The sequence below is a fragment of the Aptenodytes forsteri genome, unplaced genomic scaffold (assembly GCF_000699145.1).
Source record: "Aptenodytes forsteri isolate BGI_AS27 unplaced genomic scaffold, ASM69914v1 Scaffold27, whole genome shotgun sequence".
Taxonomy (NCBI): Eukaryota; Metazoa; Chordata; class Aves; order Sphenisciformes; family Spheniscidae; genus Aptenodytes; species Aptenodytes forsteri.
The window spans coordinates 2,269,718-2,288,856 of record NW_008794407.1 but is presented as its reverse complement, the minus strand read 5'-3'; the positions used below and the strand labels follow the sequence as shown (position 1 = coordinate 2,288,856).

The 19,139-nt window shown below is 36.1% G+C and overlaps 1 protein-coding gene across 1 annotated transcript in view; it reads left to right on the top strand.

The window, feature by feature from the left end:
- Window positions 1–17,951, top strand: part of MARCH11 (membrane associated ring-CH-type finger 11) — a 70,926-nt gene extending 52,975 nt beyond the window's left edge. Inside the window, exons 5-6 of the mRNA XM_009288099.1 lie at window positions 9,499–9,691; window positions 17,587–17,951. Coding sequence (XP_009286374.1) covers window positions 9,499–9,691; window positions 17,587–17,951 — 558 coding nt within the window. The remainder of the gene's footprint in view (window positions 1–9,498; window positions 9,692–17,586) is intronic.
- The last annotated feature ends 1,188 nt before the right edge of the window (window positions 17,952–19,139 follow it).

Here is a 19,139-nt window from a genome sequence, read left to right as displayed (position 1 = left end):
ATAATACATAATATGTAATATATAAAACAATTATAATAAATAAATATGTTAATTCTTCCATTAGGCCAAATTTTCAAGCAGTATGTTATTTACCATATTCATTTGCACAGTCTAAAATTTTATAATTATGACTAAGTTGTCTTCAAGTGAAGATTTATTGCTAATTTAATTGATTACAAAATCAATCTAATTGATTTGCTAATCTAATAAATTACATTCTAATTGACTTTTAGAGCAGGCTCTGCCAGATTTTGTACAAGCCAGAACCCAGGATTGACATCTTCATGATTACATGCTAGTAGATAATACTTGGTATTCTTATCATCCTGCCTTTTATCCTTTGCCCAAGATATACATAATCTTGCTTAGGGATTAGACAAAGCAACAGCCTTACCTCTGATACGTTTCTTTAGTCTTTTTGTTGCCCTCAAAATCTGAAGTTTCCTTTGTTTTGTATCTTACAAAGAAGCACATGAAATCAGGATTGTCTCTTCCCTCATGTTCTGTGTCTTCCAGATGTTCACATGAAAATTCTGATCCCATTCTGTGAATTAGTTTTTGTTCAGGGCCAAAAAGGCCAAAGGCCAATATTTGTACTCAAATACAAATCGAGGTTGTACCTGGTGAGGTTGTATCCTTCACTGCTGAAACACATCATTGCCATATAGCAATAGGAAGAAGGTTGGACAGTGAAGGTGCTTCTTTGTGCCTAGCCAAGGGTACAGAGTTGTTTTGTGCCAGAACTATTGTGAAATCCCTGATTCTCAGCTATAAATAATGTTGCCAGATGCAGGGGAATCCAGTGACAACAGACGGTGATGCACTACTTGATTTCATGTCTTTGGATTCATGGACTGCCTAGAAACAGATAGTAGAAAGCAGTAAATACTGTGTACTTTAAACAAAATGTTTGTAATTGATGCTTTACAACTTCTTAACTGTGCTTATCCAATTGAATTTGTTTGTACATCCACATTCTTTGGCTCCATCATCTAACCATCATTTTGTGTTGTGCCTGGACTGGAAAAACACATTAATACTTAGCATTTTCTACCCTTTGTACAGTACTTAAATGCCTTAGAAGAGTCCTCTTTCAGTCTTGTTTCAGTAAACTGGGAACTTTGAACTCTAAAATTCCAATGATATGGCATTTCTTCCACCTTCACATCATTTGTATGGTTCTTTTCCAGGAAAGGCCTTTCCACGACCTCTTTTTCAGGATCCAGAACCCACTGAAATAGGCCAGTGTCAAAAATAGGTCCTGATGCTTTGTACCATGCTAAAATCATCTCCTTACTCATCCCTACGGAGGTGATATGAATAGAGGAATCAATTTCATTTGCTTTCTGTTTGGTTCAGTGAACATCAATGTATTGTATGGGAACTGGAAGTGTTCCAATAAATTACTTTGAAGGAGTTCTACTATTGAATATCCTGAACACCATGTAAATTTCAGTTATTAAAATAGTATCTTTAGAGGTGGAAGTTTAAAACCTTGCTTTAACTCAGCTGAACAATGGGTTTGAGTCAAGGTCTCTCACAAGGGAATGCACCAACCATTAGGGTGTAGAATATTCTCAAATAAACCCTCTGTGTTTCCTCTTGTATGGGTTGTGAAAAATATTTAATCATCCATAGAGTCAAAAAGACAGAGAAGGAGTAGCCAGCACTTTCAGCAAGTCCAGCTAGAAGAGGAAACATGAGTTTCAGTAGATAAGCTGGAATTAATACTTGAATACTTTCAATGAGATAGACAAGAAGACCTCAAGAACAGATGATCCCTCTATATACTGACTGGTGGCCAGGGCATTTTTGTGGAAGAGGCTTGTTCTGTCCCTCCATGCTGAGCAATTTTTTACACATCTTTGGTGAGTGTATTAATATCATAATGAGCTACACGATCTTAGCCTCATGCTCAGCATTTTTTCAGTTAAAAGTATTCAACAGTTTTAGCTAGAATTTACAAACAGTTTCTTTTCCAGGAGAGAAGGAAAAAGCAACTCCAGAACCCTTTTTGATACCGTCTGTTTGTGTCCAGAGAAGTACAGAGTTGTATAGGCAAAACATAGTTAACCCTCCTAAGCGACTAGACGGCATGAAAATTGTTAACACCTCCTTCACACAACTGGCTTATAAGCTTGCTGAAACTTACTTCCTCTCAGTAATTGGAATAAATGTTAAAATTAGAATAAATGTTACTAATTAGAATAAATGTTTTTTTCTCACCTATCCATAACATGACAGTCTATGCTTGAGCTGTTTTCAGTTTAATTTTGCAGATCATCTTTGAGTTACAGAGAATGCAACAACCATGGCAGGCTTTCATTTCCTCCATTCATTCATATTTAATTTTCAGGTAATGCTATCAAGAGCACAGCTAGGTTGCAATGAAACTCAGTATTTCCAATAAAGCTGCAACAGAAATTGAACAGTTCCTGCTTTACAGTAGGAATAGTATTTATTCACGTAGAGTAGTAATTTTCATTCACTGACTTTTACCAAATATACACATGTCCATGGAATGTTCAAAATACTGGTGAACTAAGCCACTAAGCTAAACTTAACTGGCTAGAGTCTCGTATGAGTTAAAAGCCGACTTGAGAATAATTCACTTTAACCTTACATATTTCTCACAGATACATCTCTACAACACACCATGACTTTTAAGTATTTTGTGATATATATTTTGGGCAGAATGTGATCCTGGTAGATTGACAGGCAATTCTTAATGAGAAGCGGAAATCAAGAATCAAAAAAATACTATTTGGTACAAATAGGACATTTAGCAGGTTTCATATTTTGGTTTCATATGCTTTTAGGTGTTGAGAATACTATATTAGTTACTGTGGAATGATTCCTGGTTCAAGTATGCTCATTATTAAAGGGCCAGCCTTTCTTTTGAGACTGGATAAAATTGCAATCCTTATTTTAATAGACAGGAGGATTAACAGCCTGGATTAATATCCTTATTTTAATCAACAGGTTTGGATGTTTCCAGAAACTCTGAATGCCTCAAAGTGGAGAGGGAGTTCACCTCCATGTACCGTTAAAACTAAATACCCACTTTCTGTGTCTAAGAGAGTGAAAATGGTCACAAAATCTTGCAGTCTTGCCTCATTCCTTTTATGTTTTGGCCAGCAGCAAGAGATAACTACTAATAATTTTTCAGCTCTGCTTGTGGTCTCAGATCTTGATTCTAACATCATTAAAAAAAATCATAAGATGAAATGTTAAACTGTTCTGCTGAACAGTGAACGTGCAATAAATAATAAGATTTTGAAAAATGAATGTAATAGAATTTGAAGAGTTTGTACATTGCTTAGGATGTCCAGACTTCTGGGCACTAAGAAATCCAAGATGTGTCTACTGTAGGTGTAGATGTTCTACTCAGTTGTGTACACGCAGTAAGCCAACACTTCCAGGAGCTATCAGCTAAATTGCTTATGTGGTGCATGGATGGACGGTATCTCCACAGTAAACGTTATGCTTTCAGAATGTCCCAAGTAAAATATTGGTACAGCTTTCCAAGCAGACTGAGAAGTTACATACAAGCCAAACTATCTGTATTCATGAGCTCTCTGATACATGAAAAGATAATGGGCGTTATGACTACAGGCACTCTATGTGTTAATAATTTATCAAAATAGGTAAGCATTAATGGTGAGCTGCAATTTTTGTGGCATTGATTCTTTTTGAAAAAAAGACATAGAAATAGAAGTCTGTAGCCAAAAATGACATTTCAACTGTTTGTGTGTGTATGTGTACTCAAAACTATGCATCGTCTATCCAGGCTGGTAAGTTAGCAATATCACTGCATATTAGATCATGTAGTCAATGTGTGCTTTCTGCAAAACATGTTAGAAAACTTAATTATCTAATTATCTAGACTACTAACAAGATAAAGTAAGGAACAGGCATTTCAAAAATGGTTTGTTAGACCTTAATCATTGTGCTCTTTTGCTTCTGTAAGAGTTTTATTCATACATACACAGATTGCAAATCCTACTATGCATAATGAATGACGGTAGGAAAGAACTTCTTGTCAGAACTGTCTGATTCTAGCAATCAGAGCAATTAGAGCAATCTAACAAAAGCTTTTTGAAGTCATATAATTGATATGTCTTCAGGTTAATCATATTATGTTATAATAGGTCATTGCCAGCTATTTTTAGTTACTTTTATATAAAATACGCATTCCAGAATGACTAGAGGGAATGAGAAGGCTTCAGTCAGCAGTGTCTATAATAAAGCTGTGTTTCTGAGAGAACAGAGTGGGGTAACCCCCAACAGCTCTTTGGTTTAAGGAATTGTGGTGGATTACAAACTGGGACAGTTGAAGCAGGTACACATTTGGGGAGCCATAAGGAAATTTCAGATGTTCTTTATTAAGGATATAGGAAAACCTGTAGTTTCATTGCAGACATTTTTCATGTAATGTATTCTACGTACAAGCACAGTCTCAGTCAGTACTTTTTAGATCAATTTACTGCCATGTATTTTACAATAATCAATGGGCTTTTACAAGGCACCATTAAAAAAAATGCAAGTTACTATCACTTTATCTCAAAGATGACGGATCTTTGAATATTATATCCATCTTTATGTTAGTAAGGACATGGATATAACTGTATTAACTTTATTCTTTAACAGTTAATCCATCAAAGCAATATGTTTCTTTCAACTTCTGGAAGTCTCAACCTCAAAAAATAAAGAATTATGCAGTATTTCTGCTTGACAGAGCCCTTAGAAGAAAAGCTGAGCAATGTTTCTGGGGTCAGCATTAGAACTATAGCATACCATTAATGTACTAGACTCCCAAATGATTAATGAAAGGAAAACCAGTGGTAAATAAAAGATTAAAAGAACCAAACATAATGAAGTGTCAGTAGAATTAAAAGTGTAGGAAGTTTGCAAGAGACAGACAGTATTACATTAAAATCAGGAGCATGAATTATATTTTGTTTATGAAGGCACCATTTTCAAAGGAAGATTTCATCATAGTATATTAAAGTAAAATGCGTTCTTTTCATGGGCAACAGGGATGGCATGGTAAATCATAACACTACAGATATGATGGGAAGGAATATGAAATGGGATCCTGTTTCACAGATATTTAAATGAGATTTAATCTGTCTTTGAAAAATTGCTCACATTATTATAGCTGTCTAGACACAAAATATTTAAAATTTTCTTGCAACTTCTAGTTTTTAAGCAAAAATGGTAATCTTTCTCATTTTTTAGGGTCATGTACTTTACAGAAGCTGACACCAAAAGGCTGTATAGGTCTTTTCTAACTTGGCAAAATACTTAGCTAAAAGAACTGTTACTGATTATGGAATGTATAGTCAGCAACTGACAAAAACAAATTAGGAAGTCATAATATATTTTATAATCATGAGCAATTAAGAGTTGTGAGACAAGTTATGTGAAGAAAATGAGAAACTTTATGGAAATAATGGATTTAAATTATGACACACTAATAATGAGATCATTCAATTTGGAATGTTAAATAATTCAGTCTGTTAAATTCTAAATGCAATTTCTCAACACTAACTATCGCTGAATTATTCTTACTGCATTATTTTTGCGACCTCTTTATTGTAAGCTGTTAATTTGACATTAAAAGGTGAAGTGATTATAACAACATGTAACAGGGCATACAATAAGGTAAATGATGGTGATAAATCAAAAATATAAAAAGAATCTTAGTCTTAGAAAAGGAGTCTTCTGTTCCTGGGTGTCTGTCAGAGTCTATACTCACACATATTAGCTATGCTGTAAGACTTCAGGTAGAAGAAAACAGTGTGACCACAACTCCAGTTCCTCTTCACAAGCCTTGTTATGAAATGCAATGCCACCAAACAATACAGTCCTATGTAGTTCCTCTCGTTGCCTAATGGCTAATACTGTCCATGGCTAAGTAAAGGACTGAACCTTCCAAACTTATTTACATGTGAATAATGTCATAACTACGGAATACCTTCTTCATTATGTGAAAAATACGTCTGTCTCAGTAAGATCTGTTTGCTTTTTATAATTTGTACCCAAACTCAAAACTTAAGGGAAAAATAATCAAGACACTTATTTCCCAAGAGGCAATCTTGGGTTGCTCTGAATCAAAACTGATTGGAAGGGGGCAAGGAGGAGGAAATTTCAGTTGGGCTAAGTTAGCCATCAGGAACATCCACAGTCTTCTTGCCATTAGTGCTAAGGTGGGACATACACAGAAACCAAGGTCCCCAAACTGATCACATGTTAGAGCTTAATACTAATCCATCCCACCCTATGACTCTTACGGTGTTGGATTCTTATGGCAGACTGCCTAGCACTAGGAGGCAAGTTAGCAGTTTCGCATAAAACTGTCTGGGCGTCTTGAATGCCTTCCATCTTATGCATACAGTCCTTCCTCCTCTATCTACTGTGGGGTCTCATCAATTAGCTTAACTTACAGATTACACTAATAGGGAGGTAACTTTCCTAAAATGTTTAAATTGCTTGGTTATTGCTGACCTTCATATTGAGGAAGGTGGAGGACTATAGTTTCTTTTGTAGAAGAAAGTGAATACCACAAAGGCCAAAGTAGATGAGTAATAGAAGAAAACATCCAACCCCCTTTTGGGGTTCTTGGTTGTTTTGTTTTGTTGTTCTTTGTTTTGTTTTGTTTTGTAACTGTTCTTTGATTTTTAAAGGCAAAGGAGTTAGGAACTACAACCTGTGGAACGCTTGAGCATTTTCTCAGTAATTGGAGTGGCTCCCCTTCCTGGCTCATAGCATGCTAATATGCTGAATCTTTGGAATTACTGAATTTATTGAGGTTGAGAGATTCAATCGCTTGCATTCTTGACAGACAATTCATCTGATCAGGAGAATAGCAAAATAACTAGAATACGTTCTTGAGAAGATGCTAGGAAGAGGTGAGGATTGTATCTATCGTTCTTAGGACTTTTCAAGGCCAAGCTTTTCTAGAAAGAAAAAGTTTGGGTAAGCCAACATGAGATGGAAAAAGATGGTACAAGTGGTTGATTCTGGTTGGGAGTGGGAGATAGGAATAGAAATTGGTTGTCAGACAACACCAGAATAAGGGATGGGCTTTATAGCTAGACTGCATGCTACATTACTTATCCCAAATGTTTGGGCTACTTTTCCTTCTATTCAGTGCTATCTTTGCAGAATAATTATGAGTAATCTAAGTTTAAAAAAAAAAAGAAAATCAAAATAAGCTGAAGTGAGTTTATGAACTTCTGCATTGCTGAAATTGCACTGTGAAATGTCTGCTGTTTATTTCAGTGACATAACAGTTTTTTCCATTTATTGCCAGCTTCTTCCATGAATTTGACAGTTTAATATTTTGTGACAGTTAAAGCTTTACTTCATGTAAATGTACTTTGATTTCAAGCACATTCCGAACAAATCTATTACAGGTCTGTCTCACACTGATAATGAAAGAAGCTAGAAAGAGATACATAACGAAGAGCATTTTTGACAGTTTTCTGCCAAGTCACACTATGTGGCTTCAGCTGAGAAATGAGAAATAATTTTGTTGAACACATCCCTATAGAGTCTAAAGAGAGTTCTATGAATTTCAGTCCTGACATTTAAATCCTGTATACAACTAATATCCGAGTCATGAGAAGCTCACACCGTTCTGTCATGCATCACTTGTTAATGACCTTCCTTGCCCTTATGTCGTGGTTTAACTGAAACCAGGACACCTTATAAAAAAAATTTCTGACAAAGGAAATGAGTATCCATAGTTGCTTTACCATAAAAAGGTATTATTTAATATGAATAGCCCCATTCCAAACCCTGAAGTTCAATGAAATAGCTAGTATGAGTTTAATAAGTTCATTATAAAAGGATAGTATTTCAAGATAGACAATTTACAAATTGTTATACAGCTGTCTTTTGTACTATTATATTCAGAAGGCTGCAACAAGAGAAGGCATGCAGCACCAGATGTGCAAATTAGGCAACAGTTAATGGAAAAAGCTGAAAGAGATGAAAGGGGCAAAGGACTTCATTGCTCACCCAGGCTCTTCACAGTGGTACCTGACGGGAGGAAGAGAGCTTAAGATGGAACAAAAGAGGATCAGCCTGGATATAACAAAAACATTTTTTAAGAAAAACATTTTTCAACCTGAGGAAAGTGGAACAGGTTGCCCAGAGAGGCTGAACAGTCTCCATGCTTGGAGGTTTTCAAGGTGTTACTGAATAAAGCCCTGAGCAACCTTGTCCGATCTCATCACTGACCCTGTTTTCAGCAGGAAGTTAACTAGAGACGTCCCACAGCCCCTTGCCACCTGAATTATTCTAGCATCCTACGATCATACAGTACTGGGTACCCATAGCATCCTACGATCATACAGTACTGGGTATGTTTTTACTGCTGGTAAAAAGAGAAAGCTTTCATAAAGTAACAGTAAAAAGGAAAAATTATTGCCAGATGGGAAACAAGGTAATAGAGCCCTTACTTCAGTAGCTCTTTCTCCACTTATTCCCTATTGCAACCATATAAGGGGACAGGTATGTTCAAAGTTAGGAACGGGAAAGATGGCAGTCTACAAAGTCTGCGTACTAGCTCTTGAATAGCTGATGGGGCTAGAGTGGGGAGTCTGCCAAGCTAATTTAGACAATTACGGCCAAGAAAGACTATTTATGTCAAGGGTAATCTAGAATGCTTTTTTCCTTATGCTGTGTTTTGCTTTTGTGACTCTTTGTTTTAACAAAATTTTATTTCTATTCTTATCTTGACAGAATTCAATAAGCATACTCTTTTATATTTAAATCTTGTCACACTATAAATCTGAGTCACCTCACATACAGAGGATACAGCCTTCCTTGGAAAGGTGGATGTAATTGAGGTGCAGTGAAAAGAAATGTTCATGCTGCCTATATTCAGGGCTCCTCCTGAGTCTTCAGGTTGCTTCCATACTAGGCTGCAGGTCTCTCTTTGTAATGTAACACTGGTTGACCCAACTCCCTTGGTATGTCTGGAGATAACCTGGAACTTCTTTGATGATCAGCAGGAAAGTGGAAAATGGCTTCAGACTTGAGCGGGGCGGGATGGAAAGGAAAGTTGTCCCTTTTAACTTGTCACACTAACATAAAACATAGTTAAGATTGTCTTCCCAACATTTTTTTTATTCTCTTCATTAGCCTACAAATATGAAAGGCTGAGTTGCATTCCTAAGACTAAATCTTTTTTTGTGTATGTATTCAAAACAGAAATAAAACTATTAACTCTTCTGAAGTTCACAGCTAGATGGTGATGATAGTGACGCTGGAGGGGATGGGGAAGCAACTATTAGTTTCACTTTAGCTAAAAGTGAAATAGGTAAAAAAATTTATATAAAATGTCAGTATCGAGGATATTAGTAAAGATCTATGAAGATATGTATAAATATTAAAATAATTTCTGATTTCAGGAAAAAAGTGGAGTTGAATGTACAATCACAGAAAATAACATTTTTATCTTATACAACTTTGTTTCTCTTTTAGTGGCAAAGCATTACTATAACACTGGTTGAGAAAGTGCAGATGGTTGCTGTAATCCTAGGATCTCTGTTCTTAGTAGCAAGTGTGACTTGGCTTCTATGGTCAGCCTTCAGCCCTTATGCAGTATGGCAAAGAAAGGACATCCTTTTTCAAATCTGCTATGGAATGTATGGTTTTATGGATCTAGTATGCATAGGTAAGCTCAAAATCTTTAAACAGCACAGACTGTGGTTTAAGACTGTGACTATATCTATTTTTCTAATTGGTCACTCTAATTGATTATTGTGGTTTAACCCAGCAGGCAGCTAAACACCACACAGCCGTTTGCTCACTCCTCCCCACTCCCAGTGGGGTGGGGGAGAGAATCGGAAAAAAAATAAAATTCATGGGTTGAGATAAAGACAGTTTAATAGGACAGAAAAGGAAGGGAAAAGAATAATAATAATGATAAAAAAATATACAAAACAAGTGATGCACAATGCAATTGCTCGCCACACGCCAACCAATGCCCAGCCAGTTCCCGAGCAGCGGTCACCACCCCCCGGCCAACTCCCCCCAGTTTATGTACTGAGCATGACATCACATGGTATGGAATGTCCCTTTGGCCAGTTGGGGTCAGCTGTCCTGGCTGTGCCCCTTCCCCGCTTCTTGTGCACCTCCAGCCTTCTCAGTCGGTAGAGCATGGGGAGCTGAAAAGTCCTTGACTAGTGTAAGCACTGCTTAGCAACAACTAAAACATCGGTGTGTTACCAACATTGTTCTCATCCTAAATCCAAAACCCAGCACTGTACCGGCTACTAGGAAGGAAATTAACTCTATCCCAGCCGAAACCAGGACACTGATCACTCTGGTTCTTTGCAGATTTATTCTCAGCTGGTACCTTTGGCAAATACTTCTTTTTACAGTGTTACAAATACTGCAAAGAGAAAAGAACCAAAGAAACTTTACTCTCAGATTCATCAAAGCATGGCCTCAAGATCTTAGTGGTGAGAACAGGATCAGTTTCAATTTCTTGAAAAAACAGACCACTAGCAAAGTTCAGGAAGTTAAACAGATGAAAATAACAAAGACATTATTAAAATAATTAGTAAAATTACGTGCTGTCGAGTCTTCTACTGATGCCACTTTGCATTAGATTGTACCATCATGAAGCGCAGAAGAAGCCCTTGAGGTTGTCATCAAACTACATATCCAAAATTAAGTTGCACAGACTTATATAGGTCACTGTGCTAGTAATAGAAAAGAACAGAGAAGACACACGAGTTTTTTGTACATCATAAACAGTTACAAAGCACTCTAATAGTGCTAACTTACTATACTATTAAAAAGTCTCAAGTCATTTAACTCTAGCTGAAATCTTATAAAAGAAAGTGCAATTTACTGCAAAGAAATTTTAATCAGTTTTGAAATTTCTGAAAATATACTGGACCCAGAAATATTAAATAGAAATCCCTTTGGTATTTGATAAAACAACCTTGAATTGATTGTTAGAATAGCTGTGATTATTTGCACAGAAAATTTAATAATTGCAGCAAACATTAAACCACATTCTTAGAATTACAATTCCAAGAAAATCCAGACGTCAAATGCTATCTGATGTTTGCTTTGAGATTTCTGAGTGATAAATGTTGGTGTTATCCCAATCTCATATATGGGAATTCAGAAGAACTGTGCTGAGTTCTGCTCAATAAGGTGCAAAGAAACAGGTGTTTGCTCCAACCATAAAGCCATATCATCTTTTATTGAAACCATCCCATTACTGTAAGAGTATTTATATTTCAGCTGGATCAGCAGTTCTGTTTATTTTGTAATTTTTCTAAGAGAAGCCCACTCTGGCATATTTTAGAACACAGGCTTTCTTCTGTGAACCCAAATCTTCACAGACACAAAAATGAACAGAATCTAGATCTCGAATACTCTGGACGAGTGCTCAGCTTTTAAAGGAAAAACAGGGCTCAGCTACATGTCCTCTTACATGCTGATTCCCGAATACCACTTTTTCCGGCTTAACACTTAATATTGAGATTTTTGCTTTTGTTTAAAAAAAACACTAAGTGAAGACAAAATGTGCTTCAGGCATTCTAAACTTTTCATTTATATGGAATTCTGTTTTTTCACAAAGATTACAATTGTAAAAAATTTATTTTGGTATGCATCAACTAGTTGGAATGACCAGTTATTTCATACTATTTCCATTTCTTTCCATTTGTTTGAAGATAAAACACCTAAGCCAAATTAATCTCAAAATCAATTGAGAACATCTGTGGGTGATCAGAAATATTAGTGTATTTATCTGTAGAAGTAAACTATTGTAAGGCGAGCCTTCAATAGATTGGTACATGCAGTTATGTAGCTGCCTTTCAAGCCAGCCAGGCTCAGGCCACCTCTGGACTGGAAGCTACTGAACTACGATGTACCTCACATGGCTATGGAGCTTCTAGCCTAGCTGGCACCATGCAGGAGCAAAGTAGACGTGCAGCTTTCTTCACCCACCAGACAAACTGACTTGCCTGTCATTACCTAAATGCATATTTTATGGTCCAATCATAAATAATACATGGAAATTTTTATGTAAAACTGACTATAATTAAACATATTTGAACACTGTTTTGTAATTACGAAGTTTGGTGCAGATATGACTTACAGTTTACTAAACTATATCTGGAAATTCAGAAAGCTGTATAAAGGAAGTTTGGTAACTGTAGAATTCTGATGATCCAGATTCATTCGGCCCATTTATTCTGCATATAATTTCAAGTAATCTGCATTCTGTAAGCTTGTAAGACCAGGAGTTCTTGTAACTCTTAAAAATATTTATTAATATATTCAACTTTATTCAATTTTATCTTTTTCTTTCATCATAAAGGGAGGGATTTTAGACTGATAGGTTTAATTTAAAACATTCAAATAAAGTTCTCTAATAGATGGATGTAGTTATTACTCATGAATGATTTAAAAAAACCCCAACACTGTCCTTTATGCTGATGACTTCCCAAAGGCATTAACATATGATTTTACCATTGCATATTATATGTACTCTCTTATATCACAAAGCTTGTAATGCTTACAGCCAGCCACAGTTCTCACTTAGTATTTCCTCTCCGCTCATTTGTGTTTAGTCATCCATGGCATTCTCTTAGTTTTCAACAGGATTTACAGTGAGTGAATACCTATACTCCCACTGGAATCTCTCTTAATTTCAGTGAAGAATCTATGCAGACGTGGGTTTTCCTGTGCAGCACATATTTCAAGACAAGTGCTTGAGTTACTGGTGGTATGACCAAGACTTATTCCAACTGCCTTCAGTTATGCCTCCCTATAGCTTTGCATAAACAATATGAATATTTTTGGTCATTTGTGAAGTGTAAATATCTGTGCTCTTTGAAATGTTTTGTTGTCATCATTTCTAAAGCAGTTTTACCAAAGGTAATGACATAATGACATATTTATATGACATCTTTGAAAACTTGCACATATTAATTGGTTTTCCCAATGAGTGATTTATATACCATAGGTAGCACACCACCCACTTTCTTATCAAGTAAATGACATGTAACTTGTATTTTAATTCTTGGTCTTGATTATCTTTTCACCAAAAGAAATATCCCAAAGATTACAGATCACCAATATAATATGTTCTATTCATTCCAGTGCACATATTTTATTGGTATCCATTGCTTTTCTTGTTCCACTCTAAATTTTTCTAGAATTCTAATTTCTTCCTAACAGGATCATCTTTTTTACTTATCAGTGTTAATTTCAATCCTACAAGTCGCTAGTTTGTACATTTCTGCATCTAAGCTGGGCGTAAAGCTGTTCTCTCTGAAACTTGCTGATGGTAGAAGTTTTCCTAAGGCAAACCTTGAGCATTTTAATCATAGGCAGTAGTGATGATTGAAACTATGAAACCCAGAGCTACTGCAGTGATAGTGCTAAGATCAGACCATCTACTTAGGGATTACCAAAGGGAATGAGTTCATGAGTTAATATGAAAGGAAAGAATTAATAAAACCCTTATTTAGCCACTGAAGGACAGTACAGCAAGTCTTTGCCATTCTGCTTTGTAGACCGAGCAATTATTTCTCATAACAGTGAGGTCATATAATTTTATATATTTTCACTGGAATATAATCATAACTACTAGTCCTAACTGGTTCTAACATGAACAAAACCTCTCACAAATAATAACAGCTCACTTACAATCCCAGAACAACAGTGCAGCTCCTTTAGAGCGTGAAAAGCAACTGTAACATTGCACCGGGAACATGAGTGGTGCCAGTACTATGGCAAGGGAGTAAGAGATGGGAGCCAATGTTTTCACTGGAATATAATCATAACTACTAGTCCTAACTGGTTCTAACATGAACAAAACCTCTCACAAATAATAACAGCTCACTTACAATCCCAGAACAACAGTGCAGCTCCTTTAGAGCGTGAAAAGCAACTGTAACATTGCACCGGGAACATGAGTGGTGCCAGTACTATGGCAAGGGAGTAAGAGATGGGAGCTAATGGGAGGTGTGAATAGCCCTCTGAAAGCCTCTTCTTCCCCACCAAGGAACTTGAAGCCTAGCAACATTCATGTAACTCCCTTAGTTGTAAAAATGTACAGGCTGAAGTTATTTATAATGAATGCATCTAGCTGCACTTAATATTTCTCTACTCAGAAAGTCAGTCTTTCACTAATTCTAAATAGTTTAGAGAGACTTTTATTACTATGTTTAGAGTGGACATGTTTCACTTTAATGCTTTAAGCACTTTATTGCATTTTTTTGTATCTGTGGACCCCAGAATAGGATTAAGAGATGAGATTTTGTCCAGTGGTAAAGTCTGTTTCTGAAAAGGGTCTTTCATTCCCAGGTAAAAGTTTGTGATGTTTCTGGGAGGACCATTCCTAAATGATTACAAGTGAGATTAGTGTGATAAATAAGACAACATTGGAACCTAATACCACATCTGAACTAAGAGGAGTTGCCTTCTTGTAAAGACATTCAGTATGAAAAATTTCAAGTGTTCTTGTGACTCAGGGTAAGAAATCCTCTGGATAGAGTGAAAGAATCTCATAGTACTCGGCAATAAAAGAAAAGAAAATTATGATCTCCCCATAATCCTATTTTCTGGATTCCACTACAATCGCTACATCTTACAAATGAATCCTGAAGGTAAAGTCTTCTTAGAGCCTTTAGGACATTTTGCCAGGTCCATCATCCCAAAACTCTGTTCCTTGTAGATATTAATTGGACAGAATGTCAGAACAGCTAACAGTAGTGAATTCTGACACTTCCTCTTGGGATCATCTGGGTCAAACAAGTAATTTTTTTTTTCCCTAGGACTGTGCAACTATGTCCTCTGTGCTGTTGAAACCACAGTATTTGGAACAAGTCAATATTATTCATGGATTTATCCTTGTTTTCTCTCTCATATACTCATTCATTGCTGTGGAAGTCTTAATAAAAAGAAGATTCTTTGCCATTTTCTTACAGCTTCACTTTAGTGACTAACTACTTATATTTTGAGCATCAGAACTTTTTTTGAACTGGAAGATCTCCAGCATTTAAACCTTACCTGGGTTTTCCCTTGTTTGTGGTCTTGGAACTGTTGGTGCTGAGAACTTTTTCCCCCCAGCCCCTGGAAAATATCTTTCAAAGAGACAAAAGATCTCTTGGAATTCTTTTTCCTCTTCTACATATTTTTTTTTTTAATCTGTAGTTTTATCAGATGGGAATTAAAGCTTTTTATGGGAGGAATTATGAAAGTACTCCTTTGCCCCTTCAGCATTGCCAAATGTGACTTTATTTCAAGGCTTGCAATATTTGATCCTTTGTTCCTTAGCTCTTTTAGAGCGTATGTGAATAACAGCTTTCATTTTTAAAGAAAACTTCTCTTCCTTGCCATTGTTGAGAAAACTTTGAAAACATAATTTCAGTAAATCCTGAAAGCTCAAAAACAGTAAAAAAGACCTCCTTAAAAGCAGAAGTCCTATGACTTTTTCTGTCATAATTTTGGGAGGATACTTTTGAATGTTTAAATGTACTACATGTACCTCAATGATCCTTTCTCAACTGCTTCCTTCTCTATTCTGAAATATGTTGCTCAGGTTCCAGTGGAGAGCAGGCAGGTATCAAAAATGTTTACATTGGATTAAATAGGTTCTCTCAATTTTTTTTCTTCACAGTCTTGAAGGAAATTGGGCCAAAGAATACTATGATCCAGTGACAGGTAGAAGGAAAATTAGGCTCATCTCCCTTATCATTCTAGATGAAATCCAACAGAAAAAAAAAAGGGGGGGGGGGATCTTAGTCACAGCAATAAAACCATGGCTTATTTGGTTTGTAAATTTTGTAGGTCATCAAACACATTTATCCTTTTTAAGTCAATATAACCAGTCTTGAAGGTGCATTTATGTATTAACATGGCTGCTAAATTTTTAGGAAAGGTTGCTTTATATATATCTGAGAAGATGAAGTTAGACATCTTGCAATCAAGAAAATTTTCCACTAAAATGCTATGCTGATACAAAATACATTTAGAATACTTAACATCTAATTAAGTTTATAATGTGTTAGTTTTGCTGTATCGGATGCTTCAATGAATTCTAGGCAACTTGAAAGTCATACAGAGATGCTACATTTGCTATCATGTCCTTCTGAAAGCAATCTTTGTGTTTCTCCATCTTTCAGTGTAATCATCTTTAAAAATGTGTTAGAGTAGGCATTGCTATCTGCAAATCATTGCACTTGAATCTGAGGTTTGCTGTTCATATAAATGTTTTTATCATTCTTTCTGCTTGTGTCATCTTTCTTTGAATGTCTCCCTTCTGGTATCAGTTAACCCCGCTAAGAGACCTCAGACACCTAAATTTCGTTGTGTAGGAACAGGTGATATACAATCTCTTGGGGTAAAGGACTATAGCCTGTGACACCGCAGATCATATTATAGATGTGGCCATGTATAGGAAAAATTTAGGCAAGAAACACACTGGACAAAAAATTTATAAATGTGTTTGGCTAGGCAGATTGCTCTCCTCCCAAAGCAGGGAGTCAGAGGAAACATGTGACATTGTTCAGAACCACGTAGGTTACCAGGCTGGTGGAGGAACAGAGGAAAAACCTGATAAGAAGGCTGAAGCCCCATGTGTCTCCCCAGTAAATCCATATTTGAAATACTTACACATAAAGACTGTGTGTATAAATACATCTACATATATATACACATACAAAAAATGAAGAGTTTCATTCAAGTAAATAAATTGCTTGCATGCATACAATAAGCATAAATATTAGCTACGTGGAAGCTCATAAGCAGATTGGTCTGTTGAGGACTCCAGATACTCTGTATTTTCCTTGAAGGACCTTTTAAAAGATTTCCTCGGTCTCAGCAAAAAAGATGTTTCTCAACTTTTGTCTACTGAATTTTGAAGAGAAAGAAGAAAACCTATCGTCCTTGCCATGCTCATCATAGTTAATAACAACATTTAATTTCTTCTTGCTCTACTGAAGCAAGACAGGAAAGCCATTATACTTACAGCTTTTTCAGGTTTTCATAAATTTTCCGTGCTCCCAAGTTGAACTAAGAATGTGAAAACGGTTAAATTTGTTTGTATCTGTACTGAATTCTACAAAACACTCTTAAACAAGTTTAAGACCATCCTGTTCATTACAGAAGGTCTAACTTACTTAAAGATCTTCTTAAACCAGTACAAATCTCAGCAAATAGTACTTACCACAAACAAGGATAACACTAGCATAAACAGTCAATTTACAAATCTACCAGTAAGGTTCTTTTATATTGGTTTACTTAAACCTAAATACTTTATTTAGTTAGGCATGCTCAGATTATTCCAGTATTGGTTATACTGAGCTTTCATTCAGAACAATTTTATTTCCTCTACATGTTCCCGCCTCCCAAACTTAAACACGTGAATAACCAGATGTATTGCATATGTACAATTATTTAATTATCAGAGTTACAAGTAATTTGATAGGCTCTGGCAATTGCCAGATTCATTACAACGTGTTACATCTGTATTTGCTCTCAAAATGGTATCCAGTGACATTTTGTACAAACTTAATTTTTTTTCCTTAATTTCAGGACTGATAGTACATGAAGGTGCGTCTGTTTATCGAGTGTTTAAGCGCTGGAGGGCTGTGAATCTGCACTGGGATGTGTTAAACTACGATAAAGCCACAGACATAGAAGAGAGCAATCAAGGAGAACCCTCAGCAGGAAGGACATTGTGGTTACCGCTGACTGCATTTAGAAACAGAAGCCTAACATTGTGGTTACCGCTGACTGCATTTAGAATCAGAAGCCTAGTTCATCCAACACAGTTAACCTCACCAAGATTTCAGTGTGGCTATGTATTGTTACATCTGTTCAACCGCATGAGACCTCAGGAAGATTCATCAGAAGATAACGGCTCTGGGGAAGTAGTGATGAGAGTGACCTCAGTGTAAAGATTATGCTCACTGTGCTACACGGATAAGGATAATGTGCCCTGATGTTACAGGACTTTGGAATGTAGTTACAATGAATGGTGAAACCATTAACACTTGAAAAAATATATATACTTTTTTTTTAAATTTAATGCTTTTTATACGATCAGCTAAAACACAAATACATTTTTCTGGAAAAAAAAAAGGCTCTTGCTTTTATATAGTCTGCTTTATTAGATCTTTTGTCAATTTGTACCTGAGGTGTATACAATTTAGTTTGACTCTTAGGTCTTTGAATGATGAGGAAACTAATTTTTAAGTAAAAAAAATATTTACATGTATTTTCTTAAACTCTGGCTTTAATCCACTACTGTTATTTTTCCCACTTTCATGAGCTTTAAACTGAAGAACCTTCTTCCAAAGAGAAAAAGAATGTTGACACAAGTCAAGTATTCTTCCTTTTCTGTCTTTATTTTGTTGTTGTTTGTAGCTCAGTTCAGGTGTATGAAAGTAAGTAAAGGATATATTGTCCCTTGCCTTTAAGCCAAAGTCCAATGGGTGTTCTACAAAACATAAGGGAAAATGCCAACTCTTCTTTTAGCTCTCCCACATGGACGTGCAAGATGTCAGACACAAGTATGACACAGGCGGGGGAATTCTTGCACTTCCTCTCGAGTCTCTAAGATCTGCAGAGTGCTGGTGCTGTGCCTGTGCACAGAAATGACATTACCTTCCGAGCAGCAGTGCTGAATTTAGCGGCCTGAGAACTTCTAGTACCATTCTAACTATAGGACATTGACATCCCATATTTTTTTAAAAAAAGAAGAAATGCATATTACAGCTTCTGGGGTAATAATAAATCCTAATGGAAACTGAAATAGAAATAATGCAGAGCCTTAATTTTGCCAAGTAATGAATCATCATGTTAAAAATGAGCCAATGTTCATCTTTATCATGATACCTAATCAATGCTGTGAAGTTTGCTTCTCTGTTTTTGTCTCATGGCAAAAATTCTAATATCATTTAATCAAATGAAAATGGAAATAATTTCCAAATTAATAATTAAGTCTGTTGAAGAGCAAGATGAAAAAGTAGGGCTGAAATGACTCTGAGAGCTCTAGCTTACTTAAAACAGTTTGTGGTGGGTTGACCTTGGCTGGCTGTCAGATCCCCACCGAGGTGCTCTCTCCCCCTCCTCAGCAGGACAGG